The sequence below is a fragment of the Erythrolamprus reginae genome, chromosome 2 (assembly GCF_031021105.1).
Source record: "Erythrolamprus reginae isolate rEryReg1 chromosome 2, rEryReg1.hap1, whole genome shotgun sequence".
Lineage (NCBI taxonomy): Eukaryota > Metazoa > Chordata > Lepidosauria > Squamata > Dipsadidae > Erythrolamprus > Erythrolamprus reginae.
Window position 1 is genome coordinate 204,445,375 of NC_091951.1, and position 13,915 is coordinate 204,459,289.

A 13,915-nucleotide genomic window follows, 5' to 3' on the forward strand; every position below is an offset into this window, starting at 1 on the left:
ACCTGCCTACCTACCTACCTCCTCCAGCAGGAAAACAGAATAAAAGCTACTGTAACCAGGGCAAAAAGTACCCATTGACTTGAAAAACGAGTTTTAGTAACTGATCCCTTTCAGTAATACTCCAGTCAGGACTGTTGACTTGTTCATTTTCAACAATAACATAGTTTTGTTGCTGGAGACGTTGTGGGTCCAAAATCAAAGCGTGCAGGCAGCAACTCTATATTCAGCATAAATTATCCACTTAGGCATCTGGTAAAAATTTGCATAGTGGCTATTTCAAATGGAAGACAGATGTAAATTAACATTCAAAGGATGATATCCCAAGGCTTAGCTTTGATTATTAAGTTTTGTAATTATTACATCTAGTCCACAAAATGTCTAGGAATGATGTGTTTATTATAAAATACATAAAATGTAGTTCTTCTCATTTATTTCAATCATATTTTAACAAATATTATAAAACAACATGATGAAATAAGGCATCCATTACAAATACCAACCTTCGGGAAGAAGTCACTCAGAAGCACAATGTAAGAAAAAATATTTTTTTAAAGACTCATTTTTTAAAAAAGAATGATGAAATAAGTTTAAAGTGAGGCCTTTAGATTCCAAAATTCCAAGCCTCACTTATTCCCTGATGAGATCTAAGCTGGAGATGAAAAAGAAGGGATTTTGGCACCATAGTGGGCTGCTCAGTGAAATACCATTGTAATCTCTAGTTTGCTAAAACGGCTGATTCTATGCCTGCAATCAGCATTAATTAGAATTACTAATCTAACAATTGTATCATGTGGCTCTATGGTGAAACTGTATTTGGGAATAATGTGCATACTTTTGATTATCCCACTTTACATTACAGAGGTTATGGTTAGGCTAGAGCAGTTCCTCTTCAAGGAAAACTTTTAGCTTGGAATGAAGGAGATTAAACAGACATGACAGAAAATCATGTAAGATATGCGTAATATGGGGAGGAAGTAGATCCCCCCCTTTTCTGACAATGTCAGGTCATCCACTGAAACTAGATGCAGAAGGTCTATCGCACAGTGAAACCAGTGAATTCACTTCTGGCAGGTATGGTAATGGCAGTCAGCTTGGATGGTTCTAAAGAGAGACAGGTTTATGGAAAACCAATAACAACCAATATTGCAGGTGGTTTACCAGATCCTAAATCACAGCCACCATCCATCAACACTGACTGTTGGAATCAACAATGAAATGGACTTTCATTCTCCAGTCCAAGCTTGTGAGTCTATCAAATGCACCCAGCCAAATTACAAGAATGAAATTAAAATCAAGAAATAAATTACAAGAAGGGATTATAATTGATTGGTGGCAATATATTCAGATCCAGTCTAGATTTCAAAGAGATAGTATGATATACCATTTTCGCTCTATAAGACGCACCTGCTGATAAGACGCACCTAGTTTTTAGAGGAGGAAAATAGAAAAAAAATATTTTGAGCCAAAAAGTAGGCTAAAATATTTATTACAATAACACTGCCCTAGGGGAATTGGGAAAATATACAAACAAGCCCCCCTCTTTCTTTCTTTCTATCTCTCCCTCTTTCTCTCTACCTTTCTTTCTCTTTCTCTCTCTCCCTTTCTCTGTCCCTCTCTTTCTTTCTCTGTCCCTCTCTTTCTTTCTCTGTCCCTCTTTCTTTCTCTCTGTCCCTCTCTTTCTTTCTCTGTCCCTCTCTTTCTTTCTCTCTGTCCCTCTTTCTTTCTCTCTGTCCCTTTCTTTCTCTCTGTCCCTCTTTCTTTCTCTCTCTTATCTCTCCTTCTCTCACTCACTCTCTTTGTATCTCTCTCTTTCTCTCTCTCCTTCTCTATCTCTCCCTCTTTCTCTCTCCCCCTTTCTATCTCTCCTCTCCCTTTCTCTGTCCCTATTTCTTTCTCTCTGTTCTTCTCTTTCTTTCTGTCCCTCTTTCTTTCTCTCTGTCCCTCTTTCTTTCTCTCTGTCCCTCTCTTTCTTTCTCTCTGTCCCTCTTTCTTTCTCTCTGTCCCTCTCTTTCTTTCTCTCTGTCCCTCTTTTTTTCTCTCTGTCCCTCTCTTTCTTTCTCTCTGTCCCTCTCTTTCTTTCTCTCTGTCCCTCTTTCTTTCTCTCTATCCCTCTCTTTCTTTCTCTGTCCCTCTCTTTCTTTCTCTCTGTCCCTCTTTCTTTCTCTCTGTCCCTCTCTTTCTTTCTCTCTGTCCCTCTCTTTCTTTCTCTGTCCCTCTCTTTCTTTCTTTCTGTCCCTCTCTTTCTTTCTCTCTGTCCCTCTTTCTTTTTCTCTCTTATCTCTCCTTCTCTCACTCACTCTCTTTGTATCTCTCTCTTTCTCTCTCTCCTTCTCTATCTCTCCCTCTTTCTCTCTCCCCCTTTCTATCTCTCCTCTTCCTTTCTCTTTCTTTCTCTTTCCCTTATTTTTTCTGTTTTTCTGCTGTGGGCGGTTTAGGGCCCCTCAAACCCCGACGACCTCGCCCCCGGATCCTGGCCGGGACAGGGCAGCTTCCTCTGACAGGCGCCGCGCGGGGCCGAGGGGGCTCAGCAGGAGGCGCAGCGGCGGGTGGAGAGAGGGAAGGGGGGGCAGCGGCGTCCCTCCTGGCCTTGGCGGGCCGCCCGACCCTCCCCACCTCCTGCAAACGCGGCGGGCGGCGGGGGAGAGCGAGGAGCCGGCTCCGGCGGGCGCGGGGCTTGGCTGGCTGGCTGGCGGGGGGAGCGCCGCTGGTGGTGTGAAGGGAGACCCTCCTCCGGGAGGGAGGGGGCCAGGCAGCAGCTAGCCAGCCAAGTTCGCAGCCAAACTTTGCACAGGCGGCGGCCGGCTGCGAGCGACTGGCTGGGTTTTAAGGGAGAGACCTCCTCGCCTCCTGAAGCGATTCCCGTAGCCTTCCCAAAGGCTCGGAACCGCCAACGCTCCTCCGGTGCCGCTCCGCCTCCTAAACCTGCGGGGTGGAGGCGTCCCCCGGCCCAGCACTTCCGGAGGCCGAAAGGCGCGGCTCTCTTCGGGGTTGGGAAGAGGAGAGGCGGCGACAGAGGCGGCGGTCTCCAGATGAGTATATCGCCGCCCCCCCCCTCTGCTCCAGCGCCTCCCCCACCCCTCCCTGCCTGCATCTTCGCTCCATAAGACGTGGCTGATTTTTCATCCTACTTTGGGAGGAAAAAAACTGCGTCTTATGGAGCGAAAAATACGGTACATTTTTAACAAAAGTAAAAATTTTCTAGGTAATCTATTAATTACTAATCAGACTAATTTAATAGGAAAAGCATATAAATATATGATTGGCCACAAAAATATAGATTTGACTTTAAAGGATAATATGATAAGTTGGTGTAAAAATATAGGCAGAGAAATTGATATAGATACATGGAAAAATGTCTGGATTACAAATTGGAAAATGACAAAATTAGTTTCGCTAAAAGAAAATCAAATTAAGATGTTTTATAGGTGGCACCTCCCACCGAATAGGATAGCGAAAATGTTCCCTAAGACTTCTCCACTATGTTGGAAATGTAAGAAAGAAATAGGTTCCTATTATCATCAATGGTGGATGTGTAGTAAAGTTAAGCTTTATTGGAAAATGATAGAAAGAATAATAAAAGAGATAGTAACACAAGAAATAGAAAAAAACCCGGAATTCTACTTACTGGGTATAACGAACCAGAAATATAAGAAAGAAATTTTACATTTAGTTATTCATATTTTGACAGCGGCCAGGATAGTATATGCGCAAAATTGGAAAGGGGAAAATATCCCCAAAGAAGATGAGGTTATTAATAAAATTTTGGATTGCACTGAAATGGATATGATGACAAGACGGTAAAAAGACCAAGAGGAAACAGAATTTTATGAAATTTGGAACAAAGTGTATATATGGATAAATAATAAGAAGTAAAAGTGAAAAGAATAGGAGAATAGTAGAAGTATGAATATGTTTTAAATTTTGTGTTAGATGTAGTTTATATATGAAGATTTACTATATAAGGTTAAATAAATTTCTTCTTTTCATTTAAAGTAATAAGTAAATTTAAAATATTAACAATGTACAGTATTCTTTTTTCTTTATTGAAATTTATCTTCTAGAATAAGTGGGGAAATTGCAACCCCACCTTTATGTTAAATGTATGTTTGTCAGTTTGTCTATTTTATGAAAATTAATAAAATTTATTAAAAACAAAAAACAAATGCACCCAGCCAGCCACCATGTAACACAGAATAGAAGATTAGATGGGTTAATGGCATGATGTACTGTGACATGCACAGGACAGAAGCCATTGTAGAAAAGAGCCGATTCATTTGCTAATTTCAGAATCAGAATTCTTTATTTGGCCAAGTGTGATTGGACGCACAAGGAATTTGGTGCATATGCTCTCAGGGTACATAAAGGAAAAGATTGCCACTGGAGGTGTAGCCTGCATGCTGCAAAAGAGAAACCCAGATTCATCATCAAGACCCTGTGTCTTCAAGGCTGGGATAACTGAAGATCTATTCATTCATTTGATTTATACAGCCACCCATCACACGTTGATGTACATGATTCTTTAGGCTGCAAAAGAGAATGCGACATTTTGAAGCTGTCCAGCCTTTAAAAAGAAAAATCTTGTATAATTTGTAAAGACGTCACAGCATCTATGCAATACTTGTACTAGACTAACATGCAGTATAATTCATTCTCTTTCATTTACTCCTTCCACTTATCATAGCAGATAAAAGGTGCCGGCAGCCGAACAGCAGAGTATCTTTTCTCATATACTCCCATCCTGGTTTGAAGATTTATCCAAATACATACCTAAATAACTGCACCACACTGTTCCCTGTTGAGGTTCAGTAATAATATGTAAAGAAAAGAAAAGAACTAAGAAATGGCAAGCAAAATAAATTAAAAGCACTTAAGAAGAGACATTTATTTATTTATTTATTTATTTATTTATTTATTTATTTATTTATTTATTTATTTATTTATTTATTTATTTAACAAGATTTGTACGTATGCCGCTCAACTCCAATGGATTCTGGGCGGCTAACAACATTTAAATCTCATGTTTTGCTAACACCATTTGCTATTCCTCACCATATCTCTGCAAATCATTGATTCAACCACTTTCATACGCCGCTTCATACAGTGCCTTTTATTCTTTTAAGATTTAACCATTTTGAATTGTATTTATTTTACTTATATCCCATCTTTCAGTCTGGATTTTGGGGACATTCTCTCTACACTCAGCTTTTCTAACCACCTTATGAAGTAGATCAAGCTGGGAGAAAGTGACTAGACCTAAACCACCAGTGGCTGAAGGTGGACTAGACACTGGTTATCTTTGCTCCTAATCCAATTCTATAATCATCACGGCACCTGAGCTCTCAAGCCCAGTTTTACCCCCAAGCATCTCACAGGTGTGTGAAGTAGGATTTCTACTTCGAAAGCCAAAATACAGCTGTCCAAGTTCCACTGATTAGATGGTACATGCAGGATATAAATATAACTTCCATTCCCCAGGTTCTTTTGTCACTCTAGTTCTTAATGGAACCCTGAGCTCAGCAGTGACCAAATCACCCTTCCCCCACTTGTTCATGCCTATGCTTTGAAATCGGAACAGTACCACTGTTTCCAAGCAATAGTGTTCCTAATCTGAATAAAGATGCGGTAGTTCTCAATTTTCCTTTAGTAACCATTCAAAGTAATGATAGCACTGAAAAAAGTGACTTAACGAAAGTTTTTCCACTTATGATCATCATTATTATTATTATTTATTAGATTTGTATGCCGCCCCTCTCCGTAGACTCGGGGCAGCATCCCTGTAATCCCATTATCAAAATTAGAGCATTTAATTGTGATAATCTTTTGCGATCTTCGGACAGGCAAAGCCAGATTTACTTAACCAACATGTTACTTACTTAACAACTGAAATGATTCACTTAAACCCATGGCAAGAAAGGTCACAAAATGGGGCAAAAAAAATCACTTAACTGTTTTGCTTAGCAATGGAAACTTTGGGTTCAAAACTGATCGTAATTCAAGCACCACCTGCATCACAATATAAACAGTACAATAATTTGGATGACAGCACACTTCTGCTTTTCCTAATTTCCACATCTATGTCAGTATATGCCAAGAATTGGAAAAGAGAAGGGGAATGAGACAGAAAACCTCTTTCCAGTAGTGACTTGCCATTTCCTTATGAGCTAATAAAAAACGTTATGAGTCAAGAGTCACACAAAACATGTTACAACCATTTTTTAAGCACTGATTTTTAAAAAATGAAGGGAATCTGAGAAATAATGAAGTAATGATCAATCAACAGATGTGTGCAGTTAGCTTTTACAGAGAAGATAAGGACAACTTCCATGAAATTCAAAATTCTCTCAATAACAAAATACATTTAGAGTAAATGTTGGAAAACAGAACATGAGGTAGGTCAGAGGCATTTTTGCAAGGGTGTTTTTTTTGATTGAAAGAACTCTTATGCCTACAAGCAGGATGTAGGAAGGCGGATCACAAACGCTGGTGCGTTCCACAACGATAAGAATAGCCAAAATGGTTTGCATTGCGTCTTTCAATTCTTGTTACCCTCCTCTAGGCAAGAGAGACACAATCAACGTGTTTTAAATATATAACAAATTGATCATTGGAATCCACTTTTAGACTTCTAACTCTTGCACCAAGCTATTCAGCAGAACCAGCAACAATGGCTCGGTAGAAGTCTGGAGTGAGGACCGTATCTACATTTCTTGTCCTTGCAGCAGCCTGTTCTTAAACGTGAAAATCTTTCAGAATTACATCCCAAAGGCTAAACAGGCAGGAGCCAAAGTCAATGAGGCTCAATGTCTCTTTTCAGCAATACTGAAAGCCTTTTGAAGTTGTTCAGCTGGCATGAGTTTGAGAGTGTCCAAGGCATGAATGAGCTGCTCCCTGGCATTGCCAATGAAAGTATTGCTGAGGAACATTGGGAGGCCCCCAACACCATCACGCAGAATATAGAGGGGAACACGGATGAGACCCATCACCTGAACCATTAGAGGGTAGAAAAATCAGGTTAAAATAGACACTTAAGGAAACTTGTCCTTTTTCTGCTCTCCCTACCACCACCTTACTCAAGACACCCAACTTCACAATGTGTGGGTTTACCACAAAGCTTTTAAAATGCTCAATGTCTAATACTGATGTTCAATTTCCACTTCAGTTGGTTTTGTTCTAAATGTTTTAGCTGATACCACCTACCAAAATATGTTCAGAGGTATTTGAACAAGACTTGATAAAATCTTAGCAAAGGTCACAATGTTCAGAGTGGGCTTACAGAATACTATTCAGCTTCCTACTTATACACACACCCGATTAGTATCACCAGAATATTGTTTTAAAAAAACAACCCTAAAAATGAGCATGGATTAAAGTCAAGAATTTGTCAACTTTGCCCAGAGAGCAATTGTCTGGGAGCAATTGTTTTTATACTGGCTCCCAACAACTCTCTTAATTTCTTGCTTCCCTTGGTACTTGCCCCTTACGCACCTCAAGTCCATGGTCTTTTGCCTGAATAGCCCCTTCCTCTACCATTCGGAATTCTTCCAAGCTAAGCTGCTTGGCATAGAAATGCATCACCACTTTCTGTGGCTGCTCAGAAGCATGGGAGCTCAGGTAATCCTTCTCAGCCAGGTGGAGGGAGGCAGCCCCAGGGCCCAACTCTTCACACAGTTCTCGATTTAGTCCCTCTTCCAAGGAAATATCCCGGGGATCCACAAACCCTCCTGGAAATCCCAGCCGACCATCAAACCTCATCTGCATCTGGCAGAGAAAAGAAGAGATTCAAACTGAGTGCTATACAACAACCCTTATTTATTTATTTATTGATTGATTGATTAATCAGATTTGTATGCCGCCCCTCTCCGTAGACTCAGGGCGGCTAACAGCAATAATAATACAATGTAAACAAATGTAATATTTAAGTTAATTTTAAAAAAAACCCAATTTAAGAAACCAATCTTAGTCTACAGATGTAGGGATCAATTTGGTTTGGCTCTAGTCTACCCTTCTCACTGTATCCTTTCTTGTATTCTTATAAGATGCTATCAAAAGAGCTCAAAAGAGATCTGGTGATTTCTGCATAGTGCAGCCAAAACAATGTCCATGAAACAATTGTTCTGAACTTTAGAAAAGGCAACATAGATGCTAATTAATATACCTGAAGAGGAGTTTTTGATCGGTGTGTGCTACCTGCTCTAACATATGCTGGTGAAACATGGACATACCCTCACAATTGATAGAAAAAGGTACAAGTGGCACAAAGAGACACAGAAAGATACATGCTCGGCATTACAAGATAGAATAGAAAGATCTACATGTGGATTAGAGAAGAAATGAAAATACTGTATACGGCAGTGTTTTTCAACCAGTGTGCCGCGAGACATGGTCAGGTGTGCCGCGAAGCTCAGAGAGAAAGAAACCAAGAGAGAGAGAAAGAGAGAAAGAAAGAGAGAAAGAGAGAAAGAAAGAAAGAAAGAACAAGAGAAAGAGAGAGAGAAAGAGAAAGAAAGCAAGAGAGAGAAAGAGGGAGGGGAGGAGAGAGAGAGAAAGACATAGAGGGAGGGAGAAAGAGCAAAAAAGAAGAAGGAAGATAAAGAAAGGAAGGAAGAGAAAGAGGGAGGGAGAAAAAAATAGAGTGAAGGGGAGGAAGAGAGAGAGATAATTTTTTGTCCAAACTTTTTTTAGCCGCCCCCCCCTTGCCCCCCCTTAATGTGCCCCAGGGTTTCGTAAATGTAAAAAATGTGCCGCGGCTCAAAAAAGGTTGAAAATCACTGGTATACGGTATCATCAAGAGTGTAAAAGAATTGAAATAGAAATGGGCTGATCACAGAGGCGAGGTGGCGCAGTGGTTAGAGTGCAACCCTGCAGGCTACTTCAGCTAACTGCTAGCTGTAGTTCAGCAGTTCAAATCTCACCACTGGCTCAAGGTTGACTCAGCCTTCCATCTTTCCATGGTGGGTAAAATGAGGGCCCAGATTGTTGGGGGCGATATGCTGACTCTGTAAACTGCTTAGAGAGGGCTGTAAAAGCACTACGAAGCAGTATATAAGTCTAAATGCTAATGCTAACATAGCAAGAAGAACTCATGGCAGGTGGACCAAGGCAGCCATAGAATGGATTCCACTTGATAAAAAGCATCCATGAAAGAGACCTAAAACAAGAGGGATTGACAACATCAGCAAGTTTTGCAGGCCCAACTGGCAAAAGAAAGTTCAGGACCATATGGATTGGAAACATGGAGAAGATGCAAAAATGCCTTCATCTTGCAATGGATAAACAATGGCTAAGATGATGATGATGATGATACCTGAATAGGTCAGGCAGGGCTAGACATGGTCTGATATAGGCCCAGTGTGTGTAAAGCTCTCATATCACCTTGCTTCTTCTCAGTACAGGTAATCCTCAACTTACAACAGTTCATTTAGTGACCGTTCAAAGTTACAACACTGAAAAAAAATTGACTTAAGATCACTTTTCACACTTACGACCATTGTATCATCCCCACTGTCACATGATCAAAATTCAGACGCTTGACAACTGGTTCATATTTATGACAGCTGCAGTGTTCCAGGATCATGTGATCCCCTTTTGCAACGTCCCCGGCAAACAAAATCAATGGGGAAGAAAAGTCGTAAAACAGGGCAAAACTCATTAACCAATGACTCACTTAGCCACAGAAATTTCAGGTTCGGTTGCAATTGTTACTTCAAGGACTACCTATACTAGAGTTACAAAAATCAAAACAACCACTAGATGGAAACCCACAAATGTAGAAAATTTTGACTGGTTGCTGCCATCTCCTAAACATTCAGATTCCTGCAGCCAGCTCTGTTAATTATTGTTGTACGCTGTTTTATTATTGCTGTTAGCTGCCCCGAGCCTCCGGAGAGGGGCGGCATACAAATCCAATAAATAAAATAAATAAATAAATAATAAATAAGCAACACAACAGTCAATGCCAGGTGTATGACACACTTTAGTAAAAAATGTCTATTCCATTCCAGATTTTCTATATTTTCTGACAACTTATTCAGATCAAGTATCCGTCTTCACAGCATCCACATACTGGGAACAGATTTTATCACTAGTTTACCAAGTACTGATAAACAAATACTGGAACAAGGAATCTCTTAGCAGTAACTATCAATTCCTAAGGTTTTAAACCTAATATGCTCTCCCTTCTTTCCCTATACAGACCACACACAAATATTTGAATTGGGCAGCATACAAATCTAAATAAATAAATTTATAACTACAATTTTCCAGATTACAAGAACAAATGATTCATTAATCAAGTTTGTGTTGCTGTATAGCTTATATGTAATTATGACATTAAAAAGAAAAGAAAACATTACAGAGAAAAGAGGAAGTCGCAGGCAAAAATACAGGTTCACTTTGCTGGCACTTATTCGCAAACCAGATTGGCAAAAGCCAACCTAACAATGTTAAAAACGCCATGATTTTCTTCTACAAACTGTAGCAGACTTTATAATCTATATCCAATAAGGTTACTTCTTTCCCTACTCAGGAGGTTCCCCCACAAACGTTGGCTAAAATCAACCCTCACCAACACTGCGAAACGCAACGGGATCCTGCCAAAAAGCCGGCCGGGGTTGGGCGCGTATAAAAGGGCATGACAAGCGTGCTTCCAGTCGGGTGGCCGGAGGCTCTGCGCTTCGGCTTTAGTTAGAGCCAGTAGTTTACTCATCTCTCCCGGCTGTAGTGCCCTGCTGGGCCGTAAACACTTGAGGTCGCAGCCTTGTTTTTAAGATCCACCTCCACCGGCGCCGGAAGGAGGAGGGGGGAAATACCCGAGCGAACCTTAAGAGCGAATTCCCCCTGCAGCCAATCAGATACCGAGAAGGAAGAACCCGTGGGGCGCTAAGCTACTGTTCGGTAGCCTTTCCGGCCGTTTTATATTTGTTGGCCAACAGGGGGCGCGTCAACTCAACCTTTGGTGAGGCCGCACCAGGAGGAGAATCGCGCCGTTTCATTTTTTCCCCTCTCTCCGTTATCTCTGATCCACCATTTTGCCTTGAAGGTGCAAAACCGAAGCGCAGCGTCTGAGGCAGAAGCCGTAACTAAGCAACGTTGGATTGTTTTATGGGTTATGTTGTTGCTTAGATAGTAACATTTCTATTGTCCCTACCTACATTTCTATTGGAATAGAATAGGGACATTTATAGTGTTCCTATTGTCCTTTTTATCGTTACTTTTCACTTAACGTTTATACAAACTACAGTACTACTATCCTATACACGTTTGACAAATAAATACAGTATTAAAATAGAATAGAATAGTTGCAGGCTATTTTGATCTTCTGAAGAATTGCGATTCTCAGCAAAGGTACTCCATACAAGATCCGGGACTGTTCTGTGCTTCTTAGTTTTCACAGTAAGGAATATATACTGCTCAAAAAACGTAAAGGGAACGCTCAAATAACACATCCTAGAGCTGAATGAAATATTCTCATTGAATACTTTGTTCTATACAAAGTTGAATGTTTACAACAGCATGTGGAATTTATTGTCAATCAGTGTTGCTTCTTAAGTGGACAATTTGATTTCACAGAAGTTTGATTTACATTGTGTTGTTTAAGTGTTCCCTTTATTTTTTTTTAGCAGTGTAGAATAAATAGGTCTCTCGAAATTGGAATTTGGGCATGATTATTTGATTTCCCAGGTGTTGAATGCTCCAAGGCGAGCCCATTTAGATCACACTAGTCCACCTGTTATGTAAGAAAACCTGGAATTATTTATAAAGTAGTTGACTAGTGGATGTACCTTACCATGTGGAAATGTATCACTGAAACTGAGATTATTATTATTATTATTATTATTTATTAGATTTGTATGCCGCCCCTCTCCGTAGAACATTTGCAAATTAGCAGTTTTTAAAGAATAATCAGGGTAAGATTCTGTGGGAATATAGTTGAATAAGTACCACTGAATTCTGTGAAAAACTTCCATGTATAAAGGATTTCAACACATTATCAAAAAAATTGTTCAGATCTCCAGAAAAGATACCCGTTATCAATCAACTTTTCCTCACAGGCCATCTTTGTTCCTCTACAAGTAGCTTAAGGCAGCATACAGTACCTAACTTTCCTTTTTTAAAAAAATCATTTAATTGAATTAAGGACATCCAGTAGTCAGAATCAGTTTCATACCTTTCCTGAAGCCACTGGGCTCCCGTGACCTATACATTGTTTGGAATTGTGAAAAGGTTCAAACGTTTTAAGTGCTACCTTGCCTCTATCTTTTGGGGGTGAGCTTTGAATTGATTTAATTCCAGCTACTTTCTCTTCCATTTTATTCATGCTTTTACTATGCTTTTCCAAATTATTGTAAATGCTTATCATTGTTCCTTTTTCCAAATCTTTGTACAGTGGTACCTATACGTAACGCCTCTACTTATGAACTTTTCTAGATAAGAACCGGGTCTACTCAAGAACCATTTTCCATTTACAAACCTGAGCCGCCAAAACTGTAAACAGAAAAGGCAGGGAGAAGCCTCCGTGGGGCCTCTCTAGGAATCTCCTGGGAGGAAACAGGGCCTCCACCCTTCCTGTGGTTTCCCTAATCACACATTACTTGCAAGGTTCCAAATAGTGCAGTTGTCAGGCCAAAGCAATTTCAGTTGGGGTCTTTGGCCTGCCACACTTTATAGTATTTTAATGTGCATCCTTTACTGTGGGAATCTGGGAGGGGGAATTGCATGAGGGCTGTCTGTATGTAGCCAAATTATTTCTAGATACTGAAGGTCATTCTTTGTCTTCCCACTCCTGCACCTGCACGGAAAGAGATGGGTGGATTCTTGACAGATTGAAGATTGGTCAACATGATGGACTTGGGATGTGGAGACAAGGGTTTGAACTTTTAACTGGGTAGAGAAACCCCGAGAACTTAAGATTCGGGTTTGTCCCAGATGTGCGAATATGGCTCTGTTAATAAATTGGAACTTTGAGTAATACTTTGTCTTGGACTCTGATTTAGTTTTAGATATTACAGTATTTGTGACCCTGGCAGCAGTCTTGGAACATGCTGGAATTTCTAGCATGTATACACTATTGAAACAGCGACCTCTACGCTGGCTTGGGTATGTCATGAGAATGGATGATGGTTCAATTTTGAAAGACCGTCTGCATGGAGAATTAGTGCAGGGAAATTGCCCCAGAGGGAGATCGCAGCTGCAATATAAGGATATCTGTAAGAGGGATCTAAAAGCCTTGGGAATGGACATTAACAGCTGGGAAACCTTGACCTCTGATCGTTCAGCTTGGAGGCTAAAGACGCAGCATGGCCTTCTCCATTTCCAGGAGACACTTGTTCGGCAGGCTGAGGCAAAGAGGCAGTCCTGGAACCAGCAAAATCCGGGGGCCAGGCAGGGGACAGAATGGATCTGCCCTCAGGGTGGAATGGATTGCCACTCTTGGATTGGCCTTTTAAGCCCACGCTAAATACAGTGATTCACTTAACAGCTGTGGCAATAAAAGTTGTAAAATGGGGCAAAACTCATTTAACAAATGACTCACTTAGCTCACTAACAGAAATTTTGAGTTCAGTAGATGTTTGGTAACTGACTCATATTTATGAAGGTTGCTAGGCTGATGTGACCCCCTTCTGCAACCTTCTGATAAGCAAAGGCAATTGGGAAGCCACATTCACTTAACAAACATGTTACTAATTTAACAACTGCAGCAATTCATTTAACTGTGGCAGTTCCTTGGAAAGGTCATAAAACAGGGTGATGCAATCCCCATTTGCGACCTTCTTGCAATGTTTTTTTACCCACTGCCCAGCATGCTGCTGAACGCTTTTCCACTGGTGAAAGGTTCAGACACTAAGAGAGCAGAAGAATTTGCACAAGCCCTTATTAAATTTGTTTGCCACCCTCCCGCCATGAGGGGACTCTCTAG

General features: G+C 40.6%; 1 protein-coding gene across 3 annotated transcripts; it reads right to left on the reverse strand.

Moving 5' to 3' along the window:
• Window positions 1–4,165: 4,165 nt before the first annotated feature.
• Window positions 4,166–10,808, reverse strand: LOC139161789 (U8 snoRNA-decapping enzyme-like). Of its 3 annotated transcripts, none has more exons than XM_070741383.1 (3): window positions 10,565–10,808; window positions 7,486–7,758; window positions 4,166–4,524 (listed from the first exon to the last, which is right to left on the reverse strand). In XM_070741383.1, exons 1-3 carry the CDS (start codon window positions 10,703–10,705, stop codon window positions 4,468–4,470), a joined length of 471 nt encoding a protein of 156 aa, XP_070597484.1. In that variant the 5' UTR covers window positions 10,706–10,808; the 3' UTR covers window positions 4,166–4,467. The 3 variants fall into 3 exon arrangements, with proteins under 3 accessions (XP_070597484.1, XP_070597483.1, XP_070597482.1); XM_070741382.1 differs by lacking the exon at window positions 4,166–4,524 and adding an exon at window positions 4,868–6,983 and having other exon boundaries at window positions 7,486–7,752; XM_070741381.1 differs by lacking the exon at window positions 4,166–4,524 and adding an exon at window positions 4,868–6,983 and having other exon boundaries at window positions 10,565–10,807.
• Window positions 10,809–13,915: the final 3,107 nt, after the last annotated feature.